The sequence below is a fragment of the Sceloporus occidentalis genome, unplaced genomic scaffold, assembly GCF_023333645.1.
Source record: "Sceloporus occidentalis isolate IW3139 unplaced genomic scaffold, rSceOcc1.0.p SCAF_112, whole genome shotgun sequence".
Lineage (NCBI taxonomy): Eukaryota > Metazoa > Chordata > Lepidosauria > Squamata > Phrynosomatidae > Sceloporus > Sceloporus occidentalis.
Window position 1 is genome coordinate 310,817 of NW_028317092.1, and position 13,263 is coordinate 324,079.

At 42.4% G+C, this 13,263-nt stretch overlaps 1 protein-coding gene across 1 annotated transcript in view; it reads right to left on the reverse strand.

The window, feature by feature from the left end:
- LOC149282556 (A disintegrin and metalloproteinase with thrombospondin motifs 2-like) overlaps positions 1–13,263 on the reverse strand; it is a 241,358-nt gene that overhangs the window by 198,418 nt on the left and 29,677 nt on the right. Inside the window, exon 3 of the mRNA XM_089498057.1 lies at positions 1,899–2,052. Coding sequence (XP_089354183.1) covers positions 1,899–2,052 — 154 coding nt within the window. The remainder of the gene's footprint in view (positions 1–1,898; positions 2,053–13,263) is intronic.

Consider the following 13,263-nt stretch of genomic DNA (forward strand, 5'->3'; position numbering starts at 1 on the left):
TTATTGTCTATAAGGGTAAAGGGGCTGTGATCCAGGGAGATATGTGTTCTATCTGCTGTAGCATGATCTGTAGTGTGTTACTGCATATTACAGGTAAGTTGGATGTGTGGGTTTTTTGTCTTGCAAGTACAGGAGAACACATGTAAATAAAACCCTGCATCAGTTTAAATGGAAATTTATCAGTTTGTTTCTAAACTTCAAGAACATTAATTCTGACAGCACTAAAAGCCATTCCTGATGTTTTTTCTGTAATGGCCATTGAATCAAGCAGTAGGGGGGAAAAGTGAGACAGAGGGGTTTACATCTCATAGAGAAATATCTGAACTAGTCATCTGCACAGCACACAGAAGCAGACTCTGGGATCAGGTTACAGCTCATTGATCCACTGAGTCAATGAACTGCTCAGATGCTCAGGTGTAGGAACCCTTAAAAATCTGGGGAGGGGTAGCTTTTTCCAGCTAATCTTTGTAACAAAAACATTTTTTTTTAAATATTGAAAAATTGGACATTTCTTTGGGCCACGCTCCACGCTCCCAACAAAAAATATTTGCCACACTTGACCATAGATTAGGGGAAGACTGAGAGTGCAGACTTCCCTCCTTCTAACCCTACCGTGACATTGAGAGGTCCTCTGCCCGGTAATCATCCCCAGAGTCCCTTTGACCCCTCATTTTCTTTTACTTATTCCCTGTAGTTCAGGTATAGATCAAATAAACAACACATGAAACAGCATGTGCATGTATAGATCAACTCAATAAGACAGGTATACATAAATAATGTATGGAAGCATAGCAGATACAGATCAACAGAATAACACACAAACCCAGCTTTGCAGGTATAAATAATTGGAATTCACATAAAAACTCAGTATTAAAGGTATAGATAAAATCCCCTAAATTACAGGCATAGATCACAAGTTGCCTACCCCAAAGGCCAGCCCTGGCGTCCACACTGCCAACATAGAACCTGACCAGCACTCAGTTTACACAAACAGATTAAAGTCTATAGTGAGCCAACTTTGTCCCCAAACAGCCCAGTGTGAGCCAACTTTGTCCCCAAACAGCCCAGCATGAGCTATCTTGGTTCCCAAGGCTCAAACACCCTGCTTTTGCCATCTTTGCCTTTCCACAAATTTCCACAAATCAATTATATATATATATGATACACCTATGTCTTTGCAGTGTTGCGATAAGAAGATCAATATCAAGAGCATCATAGATTCTGCCCAGTGCACTGGCGTAACTTGTTTCCGGTCTCCTCACTGACCCAGGTTGGAAGGGCCCTTTCTAAACTATTTTGAAGCAGCACAGGGATACAGGACCGTCTCGGCGTCATGTGAAACCGAGGCTGCCCACACAGTGTGCCAGCTGCCAGACAGTGTCAAGGCCATTTAGTCATCCCCAATCTGGTCCTGATTATAGTGGCATTACTGATAAATATATTGACCCGGTCATTCACAATTATCAATGGGTGTGAGGTGCAAACTGGTAAGTTTTTATTTGTTTCTGGTTCTGCATTGGTCCAATCAGGAATCCACCCTTCCTCCAATGGTGTCCCAGTTACAGATTATTTTTATAGGGTAGTATCCCCCTGCCTATGCCCATACAACATAGTTTTTTTTTTCTTTCATTACTTGTGGAGACAACAGTGGTCGTTGTGCCATGGGGTCCTAGAAGTATAAATATGTCCACGTGCACAAGTGTTGGTCTGGGCACTGGTAACAATATTTGTGTACATTTTCCTTCATTTGACATAATGCTTATGTAATTGTATTTCAGCAGTTCCTATTTTATTATGATTTAAGAATTCTATTTGATGTTCATAGACAGTCATACACACAGCACTCTGTTAATTGCATCTTAAATACGACAGAGTATACATTATTTTCACAGACTTACCATAATGTTGAAAGTCAGAGTTATTTCCAGGAAAATCCTTTATTATAGCTGACCTTCTATACACAATGTGAGTTCTACCAATTTCCTCTTCTTTCTTCTCATTTTCCAGTGGTTCAATGAAATATTCATCCTCATCTGTACGAATCATACCAGCCTAAAAAAAAAGGTTTCAAACTAAATACAAGACACAACAATTTTGTTGTCAGTAGTGTCTTAAACTAGTAGGTTGGTGATATCAAGCTGAACTGTTTATCTAATTAAAAAATATATAGTTTGTTGGGTTTTTAAAAGATTGTAAATACAGTTATAATTATACCAATATAATCCTAATGTTAAAATGAAACTACAGTTACTGGAAACATAAAATTGTGCAAAAAGTACCCAGTAAAATGAGAAACAAAATATGATGGTAGAATGCATTTTGGAACATACACTATTAAAATATGCCATACCATTAACATTATCCTTTTACTGGAACTGAGGACCCCAGCCCAAACCCTGAAAAACAGCCCCAGACTCGGACAGAGTCTATGGGAGGGTAGTAGAAGGAAGGTATTTTGGACCCAGAAGTGTGAAAGTGCTAAACGTTGGTGAAGACCTGTGTTTCTTGCTCTGGGTTTTTTAGTTTACCACCCTAGATTAGAAGGGAATTAGTTATGTTTAGTAAATGCTCAAATTAAGCTAGGCTTTTCTTTGAAGGTTTTCTGTATTTGCCTGATCAAACTGATTGCTGTTTGGAATCTTCACATTTGAAATAAACCCACAACTTTTCTTTATCATAAGAGACTGTTGTCATTTACCTAATACCCTAGAGGACCATGCTTACTGCCCATGGAAGGAGCAGCTCGCTTACAATTCTCTATAATTGTCACTGTATTGTCACTGCATGGTGTTCTGATTCTGACAAAACTTATTTTATCCAAATCCTTTACTCCACATACATCCCCAACATTTCAGGTGTCCAAATCGGGACAGCTTAGAGGTAGAGCTGGGTTGGGGACAGGAGCATCTGCCTTCCTTATCTATCCAGCCACTCTTTGGGGCTTTGATTGAGGTCTGTGCTGCAAGTTTGCTGGTCCAGCCAGGAGAGATCAGAGGTCTTGGTTCTACATGAACAAAACAGTTTACACTGGGTCAGGACCAGGAAAATGGCTCTGTATGCTATAACAGGCCCTCTGATTTTTTTTTCCGTGTATGACTCCTCAGCACTGTTGCATTTTAGACATCATTTATAGCATAAAGACATCCTTTCATGTAAAAGACAAATTCATTTCTTCTACAAACAAATAGCTTGACTATGTAGTTACCATAGAAACAGAATCACTTGGATGATCGCAAACTATGATATGGTGAGTATAGTATTCACTACCTGATATTACAGCAGATTAGATTCTGCTGCAAGGTTTAAACTTCTTTGGGCATGTTGGGTGGGTTGCTGGCTGACACTGCCCCATATTCACCTTCTGCACCAGTGGCAGATCAGGTTCTGCAAATTGCAGTTGCCAGGTGGATATGTGTACAATTAACACCAGGTGACTGCGCTAAATTAAATCCAATCAGTGAAAAAAGTATTTTATAAATAAATGGATACTACCTAATAGGTGTGTTGAGCGATGTGTGAATCTCACATGACAAATATAAAAACAGAAACAAAAAATAGTGCAATATGTAGTTATTCAAAAATAATTTTTTAAAGGATCAGTGGACTCTTACATTTGATGGGGCTTCCCCAAGCCCATATAATGCGCCTATTCCGGAGTGAAGGTGCTGCCTTTCATCCGGACTTTATCTCATCAGAATCAGGAGGATATGTGTGGATATGTGTGACTATGAAAATATAACGTGCCGTCATGAGCATCCAGCTGGGGTTAGTTTGGCCTTGGCACAAACATAAGGTGGATGAGACCAAGGAGATAAATTGGGTTGATGGTACTGTAGGTTAAATTAGGAATAGCCCATTAAATTAACAAGGATCGTAGATAAAAGCACATTCAAGAATAGTTGAGTCTGGTATGAATAGTTCAGTAAAATGACAGACACACATATTAACTGACTCTGTGAAATGATGACATGTGAAAAAATAGAAGAATAATAAGGAATCTGGTGTTCAGGTGAGAACACAATTAATTTAGAAATAACAATGCAAAGACATTCACACAACTATAAGGTCCCTGTTTAAAATCCCTCCTGAGATTCTACAGTATTCATGCAGAGTGTCACATCTGAACTGTGTGTGTGGCAGGACCCAGACGGGGGAAGGGCATTCATTTCATTCCATTTAAATATAACAGCGACCACACTGGAGGAAAGGGAGATAAAATACACGCCCTCTCCAGGAAAGAAACTGAATGGATTTCCAAATTACAAAACCTTTGGTGGAGACATGCTCAACAAAGAATTAGATATTTTGTCATTTATGTAGATGTAGCTTTATGTATATTTCTATATATTCTTCTCTCTGTGTCAGGACCCGGGCGAGCAGGTCGGATAGGAGCCCAGTAGCGGGGGATACTTGGGATTCTGTCTGTACCCCACGATGCTTCATAGCTGAGGGAAGATACAGACTGGCGCAAAGGAAGACACCACAGACAGAATACTGAGATATAGTCTATATCGTGGTAACTGGCAGGGCAAGTAAGTACAAGGTAAGCAGTCTCTTTGGCGGGAAGCTCAATGGCAGGGCGCACGGCAGGAAGCCCAATGGCGGGGCACACGGCAGGAAGCCCAATGGCGGGGCACACGGCAGGAAGCCCAATGGCGGGGCACACGGCAGGAAGCCCAATGGCGGGGCAAACGGCAGGAAGCCCAATGGCGGGGCAAACGGCAGGATGCCCAATGGCGGGGCGCACGGCAGGAAGCCCAATGGTGGGGCTCTCAGCTTGGGAGTCCACTTGTGGGGCATACGGCAGCAAGCCCACTGGAGGGGCTGACGGGAGGAAGCCCACTGGCGGGGCAGACAGCTGGAGGCCCACTGGCGGGGCACAAGGCTGGAGGCCCACTGGCGGGGCACAAGGCTGGAAGCCCACTGGCGGGGCACAAGGCTGGAAGCCCACTGGCGGGGCACAAGGCTGGAAGCCCACTGCTTGGGCAGACGGCTGGGTCAGGTACAGGGCCAGAGCAAAGCGGTCCTCATCAAACAATCAATAACGGGTGCTACAGACAGGGAAGAGCGGCCACTAGTGGTTGCCTGAAGAACATGAGCAAAAGCCACAAAGTTTTGAATATTCCAGGCTTGTCTCCCTTACATAGAAACATAGAATTTGACAGCACATAAGAACCATCCGGCCCATCTAGTCTGCCCATATTTCCTGATGTAAGGGGTTTAAACCTCTATCGGTCTTTGGTCAGGTCCTATAGTGAGGAAAGTTTTATGTTTAAACCATGCTTGTTTAAATTCCCTTACTGTATTACTGCCGCTGGGAGACTGTTCAATTTATCTACTACCCTCTGAGTAAAGTAGAAATTCCTTACGTTACATCTAAGCCTTTGGCCTTCAAGTTTTAGGCTTAGATGTAACATTCTACCACGTTCCTCCTTAATCTTGCTTCCTGTACTTTGTTAAATCCCTTTAAGTATTTAAATGTTTCTATTGCACACACACACCCCCTCTCTTCTTTCTTCCAAGCTATAGGTTACTGATAATTTCTTACCACTTACCATTTTTGTAGCTCTCCTCTGAACTCTCTCCAATGTGTCAATATCCTTCTGGAGATGGGGTCTCCAGAATTGTTCGCAATACTCAAGGTGAGATCTGATCAGAGATCTGTAAAGTGGCATAATCACCTCCCTCTTTCTGCTGCTAATGCCTCTCCATATGCAACCCAGCATCCTGCTTGCTTTTTGAGATGCTTTATTGCATTGTCTGCAAATAATTACTTCTAAGTCCCTCTCTTCCATTGTTACTGACAGCACAGTGCCACCAATGCTATATTCTTTGTCCCAACACTATAGTGGCGTCCCATGTTACCATTGTTTAAGGAACAACGATGGGTCAGAATGCAGACCTTCTCCGATTGCTCCTCCGTGAGGACAACCTACAACATTTCCCATTTACCCATAAAAGTTGGAAGAACAGGGTTCAGAATGGACAATAGAAGGCCATATAGCAGGAATACACCATAGGCTGGAGGCGAGGCAGAAGCACACAGGGCCTCAAATTTTGTGAGGTCCCTCAGGACATGATGTCGATGTACCAATGACCAAAAAAAGTTACCCAATTGTGCATACTTGAACCATAAGTCTCAACCATTTAACATAGTAACATAGTAACATAGTAACATAGTTCATAAGGTTGAAAAAAGACCAAAGTCCATCAAGTTCAACCTATATACATATTGTGTCCCTACTGTGTTGATCCAGAGGAAGGCAAAAAACCCTTATGAAGCAGATGCCAATTGCCCCATACCAGGGGGAAAATTCCTTCCCGACTCCAAATATGGCAATCAGAATAAATCCCTGGATCAACGTTCTGTCCCTATTAATCTAATATCCATAACTTGTAATATTATTGCTTTCAAGAAACACGTCCAGGCTCCTTTTGAACTCTTTTATTGAGTTTACCATCACCACTTCCTCTGGCAGAGAGTTCCATAATCTCACCGCTCTTACTGTAAAGAACCCCCGTCTGTGCTGGTGTAGAAACCTTCTTTCCTCCAGCCGTAGAGGATGTCCCCTTGTTATAGATACAGTCCTGGGTATAAATAGGTCCTGGGAGTGATCTCTGTACTGTCCCCTTATATATTTATACATAGTTATTAAGTCCCCCCTAAGCCGTCTTTTTTCCAAACTAAATAACCCCAATTCTGATAATCTTTCTGGGTACTGTAGTCCTCCCATTCCCCTTATTACTCTGGTTGCCCGTCTTTGAACCCTCTCCAGCTCCACTATATCTTTCTTGTACACTGGTGCCCAGTACTGTACACAGTATTCCATGTGTGGTCTGACTAGTGACTTGTACAGGGGTAGAATTATTTCCTTGTCGTGGGCATCTATGCCCCTTTTGATGCACCCCATGATTTTATTTGTGCAAATCAGATTGCAAAGTTGTCAGCAGTGGTGTGAAATTGTAAGTGTAGAGTTGGGGAAAGTCATTTGTCAGCCAAAGCCCTAAGTATTTCAGTTTAGATCGGCACCACGCAAAAGGAAAGCATGCTGCCATCAGAAAGAGACCCATTAATGCAGAGAGGTTCATATAGAGGGACTGGATCCAGGCAAGAAAACCCGAGCCAAACCCCATATGCCACAGGGCGGCCAACATGAACAACCAGTCCACGCTGCTGAATGCTTTCCCTGTGCCTGTGGAAAGAAAGATGGTAGGAGTAGCTGTATGTTTTGCATAATGTATCAGACTAAGAGCACGAATGGTACTGTTGCGGGCCTCACGACCCATGGTGAATCAGCTTGTGCAGGAGCAGCTTCATACGGTTGGCAAGTATTTTAGCAAAGAGCTTGAGGTCAGAGTTGAAAAGCTAAATAGGGCGGTAGCTACCGCAATGTTCAAGATCTTTACCCTCCTTGGGGATGAGATTGAATGACGCCGACATGGTATGGGCATGAATCTGTTTGCCCTCTAGAATTGAGTTGAAGGCGTCCATAAAGTGTGGACCCAGAAAGTCCCTGAAATTAGAGTAGTACTGCAGAGGCAGCCCATTGGCCCATCAGCCTGCCCATGAGGTCAGTGAGTAGCGATATGAGGAGGACCGGGAGATCTTCATCAGCCTCGACCTTGGGAACCCCTCGGATCCGAATGTTCTGTCTGCGGCCCCTATTGTCAAGGTCCTCAATACTGCGCCTAATGTGCCCCAAACAGCAGACTGCTGAGCTTTCAGGGTAGCTTGCTGTTGCACTGCCGAGGCATCCTCCAGCACAACAACCCCGCACTCCAAGGATGTCAGGACAGTGCAAAGGGCTGACACTTCGTCTCGGACAACCTGTTTGAGCTCAAGTATCAGCGTGGAAAAATCGTTCTTCCACAGCACCAGCGAAAATAGTCTCCAGGTAGCCAAAGCAGTGGTTGTCTTTGGCCTTTGTGGTATCAGCCAAAGATTCTTTCTCTCTGTTTCACCAATATCCTAATTTTATGAATTAATTCTACATTTAACATTTCTGTGGTGCTCGTGTTTAGCTTTAATTTTCTTGAGATTATTTTGATTGTATCATATAGTCTACAATTAAAAAAAATATGGTGAAAAATTGAGAAAAAATTACTTTTTCCGACTTTTACTTGAAATTTTTTTTACTCATCTATCTAGCAGCTAATGGAAAAAACCTGCTAGATTCTACTATTTGTTTAGAAATACACAATGTTGTGTAGCTATAGTGCAATAATTACAAGTAGATTTTTGCCATTTCAAAACTATTTTTTCCAAATCTCATCATTTTGCCCCCATGTGCTATTTGGGACGTCTTTGAAGCCGGCAGTTAATCTCATCAACCCATACATTTCTGAAACTCTACACACCCCCAGGGTATTTCAAATGTTAATATTTTAATTCTTTCAATGCGCTAATTCTACCATCATTCTATGTCAAACTTTGTGGAACTATTTTTTTCCACAGACATTGTAATCACCCCAAGACCCTATTGGGAACTTGTTTATTTTTCTAAAGAACATTGACATCTTGCAAGTGACAAAATCTCTTGCAGTGGCATTCGTGACCATATCACATGACAAAGGAATACAAGCAATAAAATATAATGTACAAAAAGTATAGGGGTTATACATCAGAACCTAGAAAGATTATTTTGGAAGCTATTACTTATTTTCTTCAGAATATTTTTTTTTTTTACGTTTGATTCCAAGTATTGCCTCTATATAAGTGAGAGGGCTATTGGGGACGATTGTCTCCTACTTTCTGCAAGTAATACTGATTCTTTTTTTGACATGGATATTTTTTTTTTTTTAGGTATGCATCGCAACTGCAGGTCTGCGCAGGGTCATGTAGAGATTCAGGAGTGCCTGAGTGAGTATAGCTGCTTGTTGCAGCCTTAGTCTTCCTTTTGGGTGCCATTTATAGATGCTGAAGGGTTATATGGGAACTGGTAGATGGCAGGAGACTGGAAACTGGCAGATGGCATGGGGATGGGAACTGGAAGACAGCTTGAGCCTGGGAACAGGGAACTAGAAGACAGCTGTGTTTTACTTAGCAGGTCTACAAATTAGGTAAATACAACTAGATGAACAATAACACAAAATGGAGAAGACGTGTGAAAAACTAGGTACATGTTACGCTTACCTGTTCAGCCAAGCTCCGGCGACGTCCCGTTTCTGGTGGGCGTCTCCCTCGAGGTGCCGCTCGGGCGTACTCTCCGTGCACTGTTGTGCGCTCGGCACGTACGCGGAGGGACGCACGGCAAAGGAGCACGCCCACCTCCCAGTGACAGCTCTGATCGAGCCGCCGCGACATGTCTGCATTCCTCCTGCCTGCCGACTACTGTGCCATCAAAGCGGTTGAGCAGCTATGTAACAAGTTTCATAGAGAAACACTCTCTGTAGAAAGCAGGGGAGGTGCTGGGGTGATGTTTTACTTAAGGTTATAGATATGTAAAAAAATGTTCCATTGGCCATAAAATATGCGATGTTATTATATTAGACCAATATTACTATATTTTATATCAAAAAGTTTATTGGACATAGTGTCTTTGCTTAGGTATCGTGAACATTTTGTTTGAATTCTGAAAAAATCTAGAATAAAGTTGGACTTTCAAGAAACATTTCTTTGCACAGCAATCTTAGCTTTGGCCAGAAGATATTGCTGCCACGTATGTCTTGACAACAGAGATGTGCCAAAAAATGAGATAATTGCATACAGCCATGGATAGAAATGTAGGCTTTTATCCAAGGCCAATTACAGACTGACTATAAGAAAGAACGTTTTTTCATTTGACCTTTTAAACTTTAATACAACAATTTAAAAATAAAATGTGTTATTTACACAGATTTGTACCATTATTGCAAGATGAGCCTGGGCAATAAGCCAAGCTGCACAAGCTATTGCAAACTATTTTGGGAATGTTTCTCTTAATAGGAATAGTGTTCTTTAATGCATATGATAGCTGTGAGGTCCTTGCAAAGTTTTGTGTTGTAAGTTTTGCAAATGCATGGGGGGAATTGTGTAGAATCCTCCCAAACGCATTTGCTCTTTTCCCTACTCCCAGCAAAATGCCATGCAGGAGATGTGTTCACCTACAGTGAGTTCCAGCACTGGCTTGGCAAAAACTGCATGCAGGTGTCTGTTAAGACCACTTCATGCACACGTGTGGAAAGTCCACCCATTGATTTCAATGGGTGCACTTTCCTGTCACGGACTCCTTTAAGCAGCCAATCAGCAACAAGAAATGTACTGCAACTTTTAGGTCAGATACCTGTTGTAGTATTTATTTTATTTCAGTTTTGGAAGAATGCATATGAAAGTACTCACATAGTACATTAATTTGCATTATTCTATAATGGGGTAAGACGGACAATAAACTGTCCATTTAAGGAGGAATAACGAGTGAAGCTAAATATGACTTGTGTACATAGCAGCAAAACGAGCAAGAGTTAATAACTATAAATACCTTGTATATGACACTCTACTACCACTCACTTGAATGGAAACTGATGGAAATTTTGAAACAAGGAATTGTGTTTTTCTAACATTTATTGTATTGCATGGTACTCCACAACATTGTCATGTTTGTTGAAATAATATTCAGTGATATTCATTTGAGATATAGCTCTCTCCTGGATCTCCTCATACCTGTCTAACCGTTTCTTCTCAGTCAGCTTCTTTCACGAGACATCATCACCCCTTCCGCTTTTGGTTGGCGTCCCCCAAGGTTCAGTCCTTGGCCCTCTGCTGTTCTCTCTTTATGCAGATGACACCAAAATCTACCTGTCTTCTCCTGATCTCTCTCCATCTCACATGTCCCATATTACCAACTGCTTGTCTGCTATTTCTTCAAGGGTGTCACAACGCTACCTGAAACTTAATGCTTCTAAAACTTAACTCATCATCTTCCCTCCTTCCATCTCCATTCCACTACCGGAATTCTCTATCATCATTAACAACACAACTATCTCTTCTACCAACCAGGCCTGATGCCTTGGGGTCATCCTTGACTCAAACCTCTCCTTCATCCTTCACATTCAATCCCTCGCCAGATTCTGCCGCTTGCACCTAAAAAACATCTCTCGCATCTGCCCATTCCTCACCCAAGAATCCACAAAAACTCTGGCTCATTCTAGGGATGCACCGAAGTATCAGTGGCTGAAACATATCGACTGAAAAAGGGCATTATAGGCAAAATGCCGAAATATAAAAACTGCCGAAAATAATTTCACTTCATCCATGGGTGGGCTGCTGCTTACCTGTACGTTGCTTGCACACACAACTGTGCGAGTAGGGTCTCTTGCGGAAGTCTGCGAGTGGCACTGAAAGATCTGCAGTTCAGGTAAGGGGGTGGAGGAGAGTGTATGAACGAGTATGCGTGGAATAAGGGAATAAGTATCTGTGTATCTGAGTATCTCTCCAGACACTCCTGAGAACTCTGGCTCCACTTGCAGGTTGAATACAGGTACTGCATTCACCCACGCAAGTCAATTGAGCTCAGCTTTCTAATCACAATGTGATTAATAAAATATACAAAAAATATGGAAAACATAAAAAATACTTAAAAAAAAATTGTTATTAAAAATAGTTTAAAAATGATTATGCAGTGATGTCACCCTCAGGGGAACCATCCAATTCCAGCAAAATGTAAAAAAAAGTCAAAAATTAATAAAATACATAAAAAATGTTTATTTTTATGAACAAGTGCTAAAATTAGCGCTGTATCTTCCAAAAAATCTTGACATGGAAAGAGTTCAAATCAAAGCATTTCAAATATCCAAGTGGTGTCTACTTTAAAAAGATTAATGGTTTGATGGGGTAAAATGGAGTGGCTGGGTTAAAAAAATAAATAAATGGTAACTTAAAAATAATTTCCCACTGATGTCACCATCCAGAACCTTCCAGTTCCCAAAAATGTTATCAAAAAAGGCCCCAAAAATTAAAATTATATATATATATATATATATATACACTGCTCCAAAAATTAAAGGGAACACTAAGATTACACATCCTAGATCTGAATGAATGAACTAATCGTATGACATACTTTCGTCTTTACATAGTTGAATGTGCTGACAACAAAATCACACAAAAATTCTCAATGGAAATCAAATTTATCAACCCATGGAGGTCTGGAGCTCAAAATCAAAATGGAAAACCACACTACAGGCTGATCCAACTTTGATGTAATGTCCTTAAAACAAGTCACAATGAGGCTCAGTAGTGTGTGTGGCCTGCACGTGCCCGTATGACCTCCCTAAAACGCCTGGGCATGCTCCTGATGAGGTTGCGGATGGTCTCCTGAGGGATGTCCTCCCAGACCTGGACTAAAGCATCCGCCAACTCCTGGACAGTCTGTGGTGCAACGTGGCGTTGTTGGATGGAGCGAAACATGATGTCCCAGATGTGCTCAATCGGATTCAGGTCTGTGGAACGGGCGGGCCAGTCCATAGCATCAATGCCTTCCTCTTGCAGGAACTGCTGACACACTCCAGCCACATGAGGTCTAGCATTGTCTTGCATTAGGAGGAACCCAGGTCCAACCGCACCAGCATATGGTATCACAAGGGGTCTGAGGATCTCATCTCGGTACCTAATGGCAGTCAGGCTACCTCTGGCAAGCACATGGAGGGCTGTGCGGCCCCCCAAAGAAATGCCACCCCACACTATTACTGACCCACCGCCAAACCGGTCATGCTGGAAGATGTTGCAGGCAGCAGAACGTTCTCCACGGCGTCTCCAGACTCTGTCACGTCTGTCACATGTGCTCAGTGTGAACTTGCTTTCATCTGTGAAGAGCACAGGGCGTCAGTGGCGAATATGCCAATCCTGGTGTTCTCTGGCAAATGCCAAATGTCCTGCACGGTGTTGGGCTGTAAGCACAACCCCCACCTGTGGACGTCGGGCCCTCATACCACCCTCATGGAGTTTGTTTCTGACCGTTTGAGTGGACACATGCACATTTGTGGCCTGCTGGAGGTCATTTTGCAGGGCTCTGGCAGTGCTCCTCCTGCTCCTTCTTGAACTTGTTATCAGTATAAAAGACACCTGTCCACAACCTCAAACAGTCACACTCCAAACCCCACTATGGCCAAGACCAAAGAGCTGTCGAAGGACACCAGAAACAAAATTGTAGACCTGCGCCAGGCTGGGAAGACTGAATCTGCAAAAGGCAAGCAGCTTGGTGTGAAGAAATCAACTGTGGGAGAAATTATTCGAAAATGGAAGACATACAGGACCACTGATAATCTCCCTCGATCTGGGGTTCCACG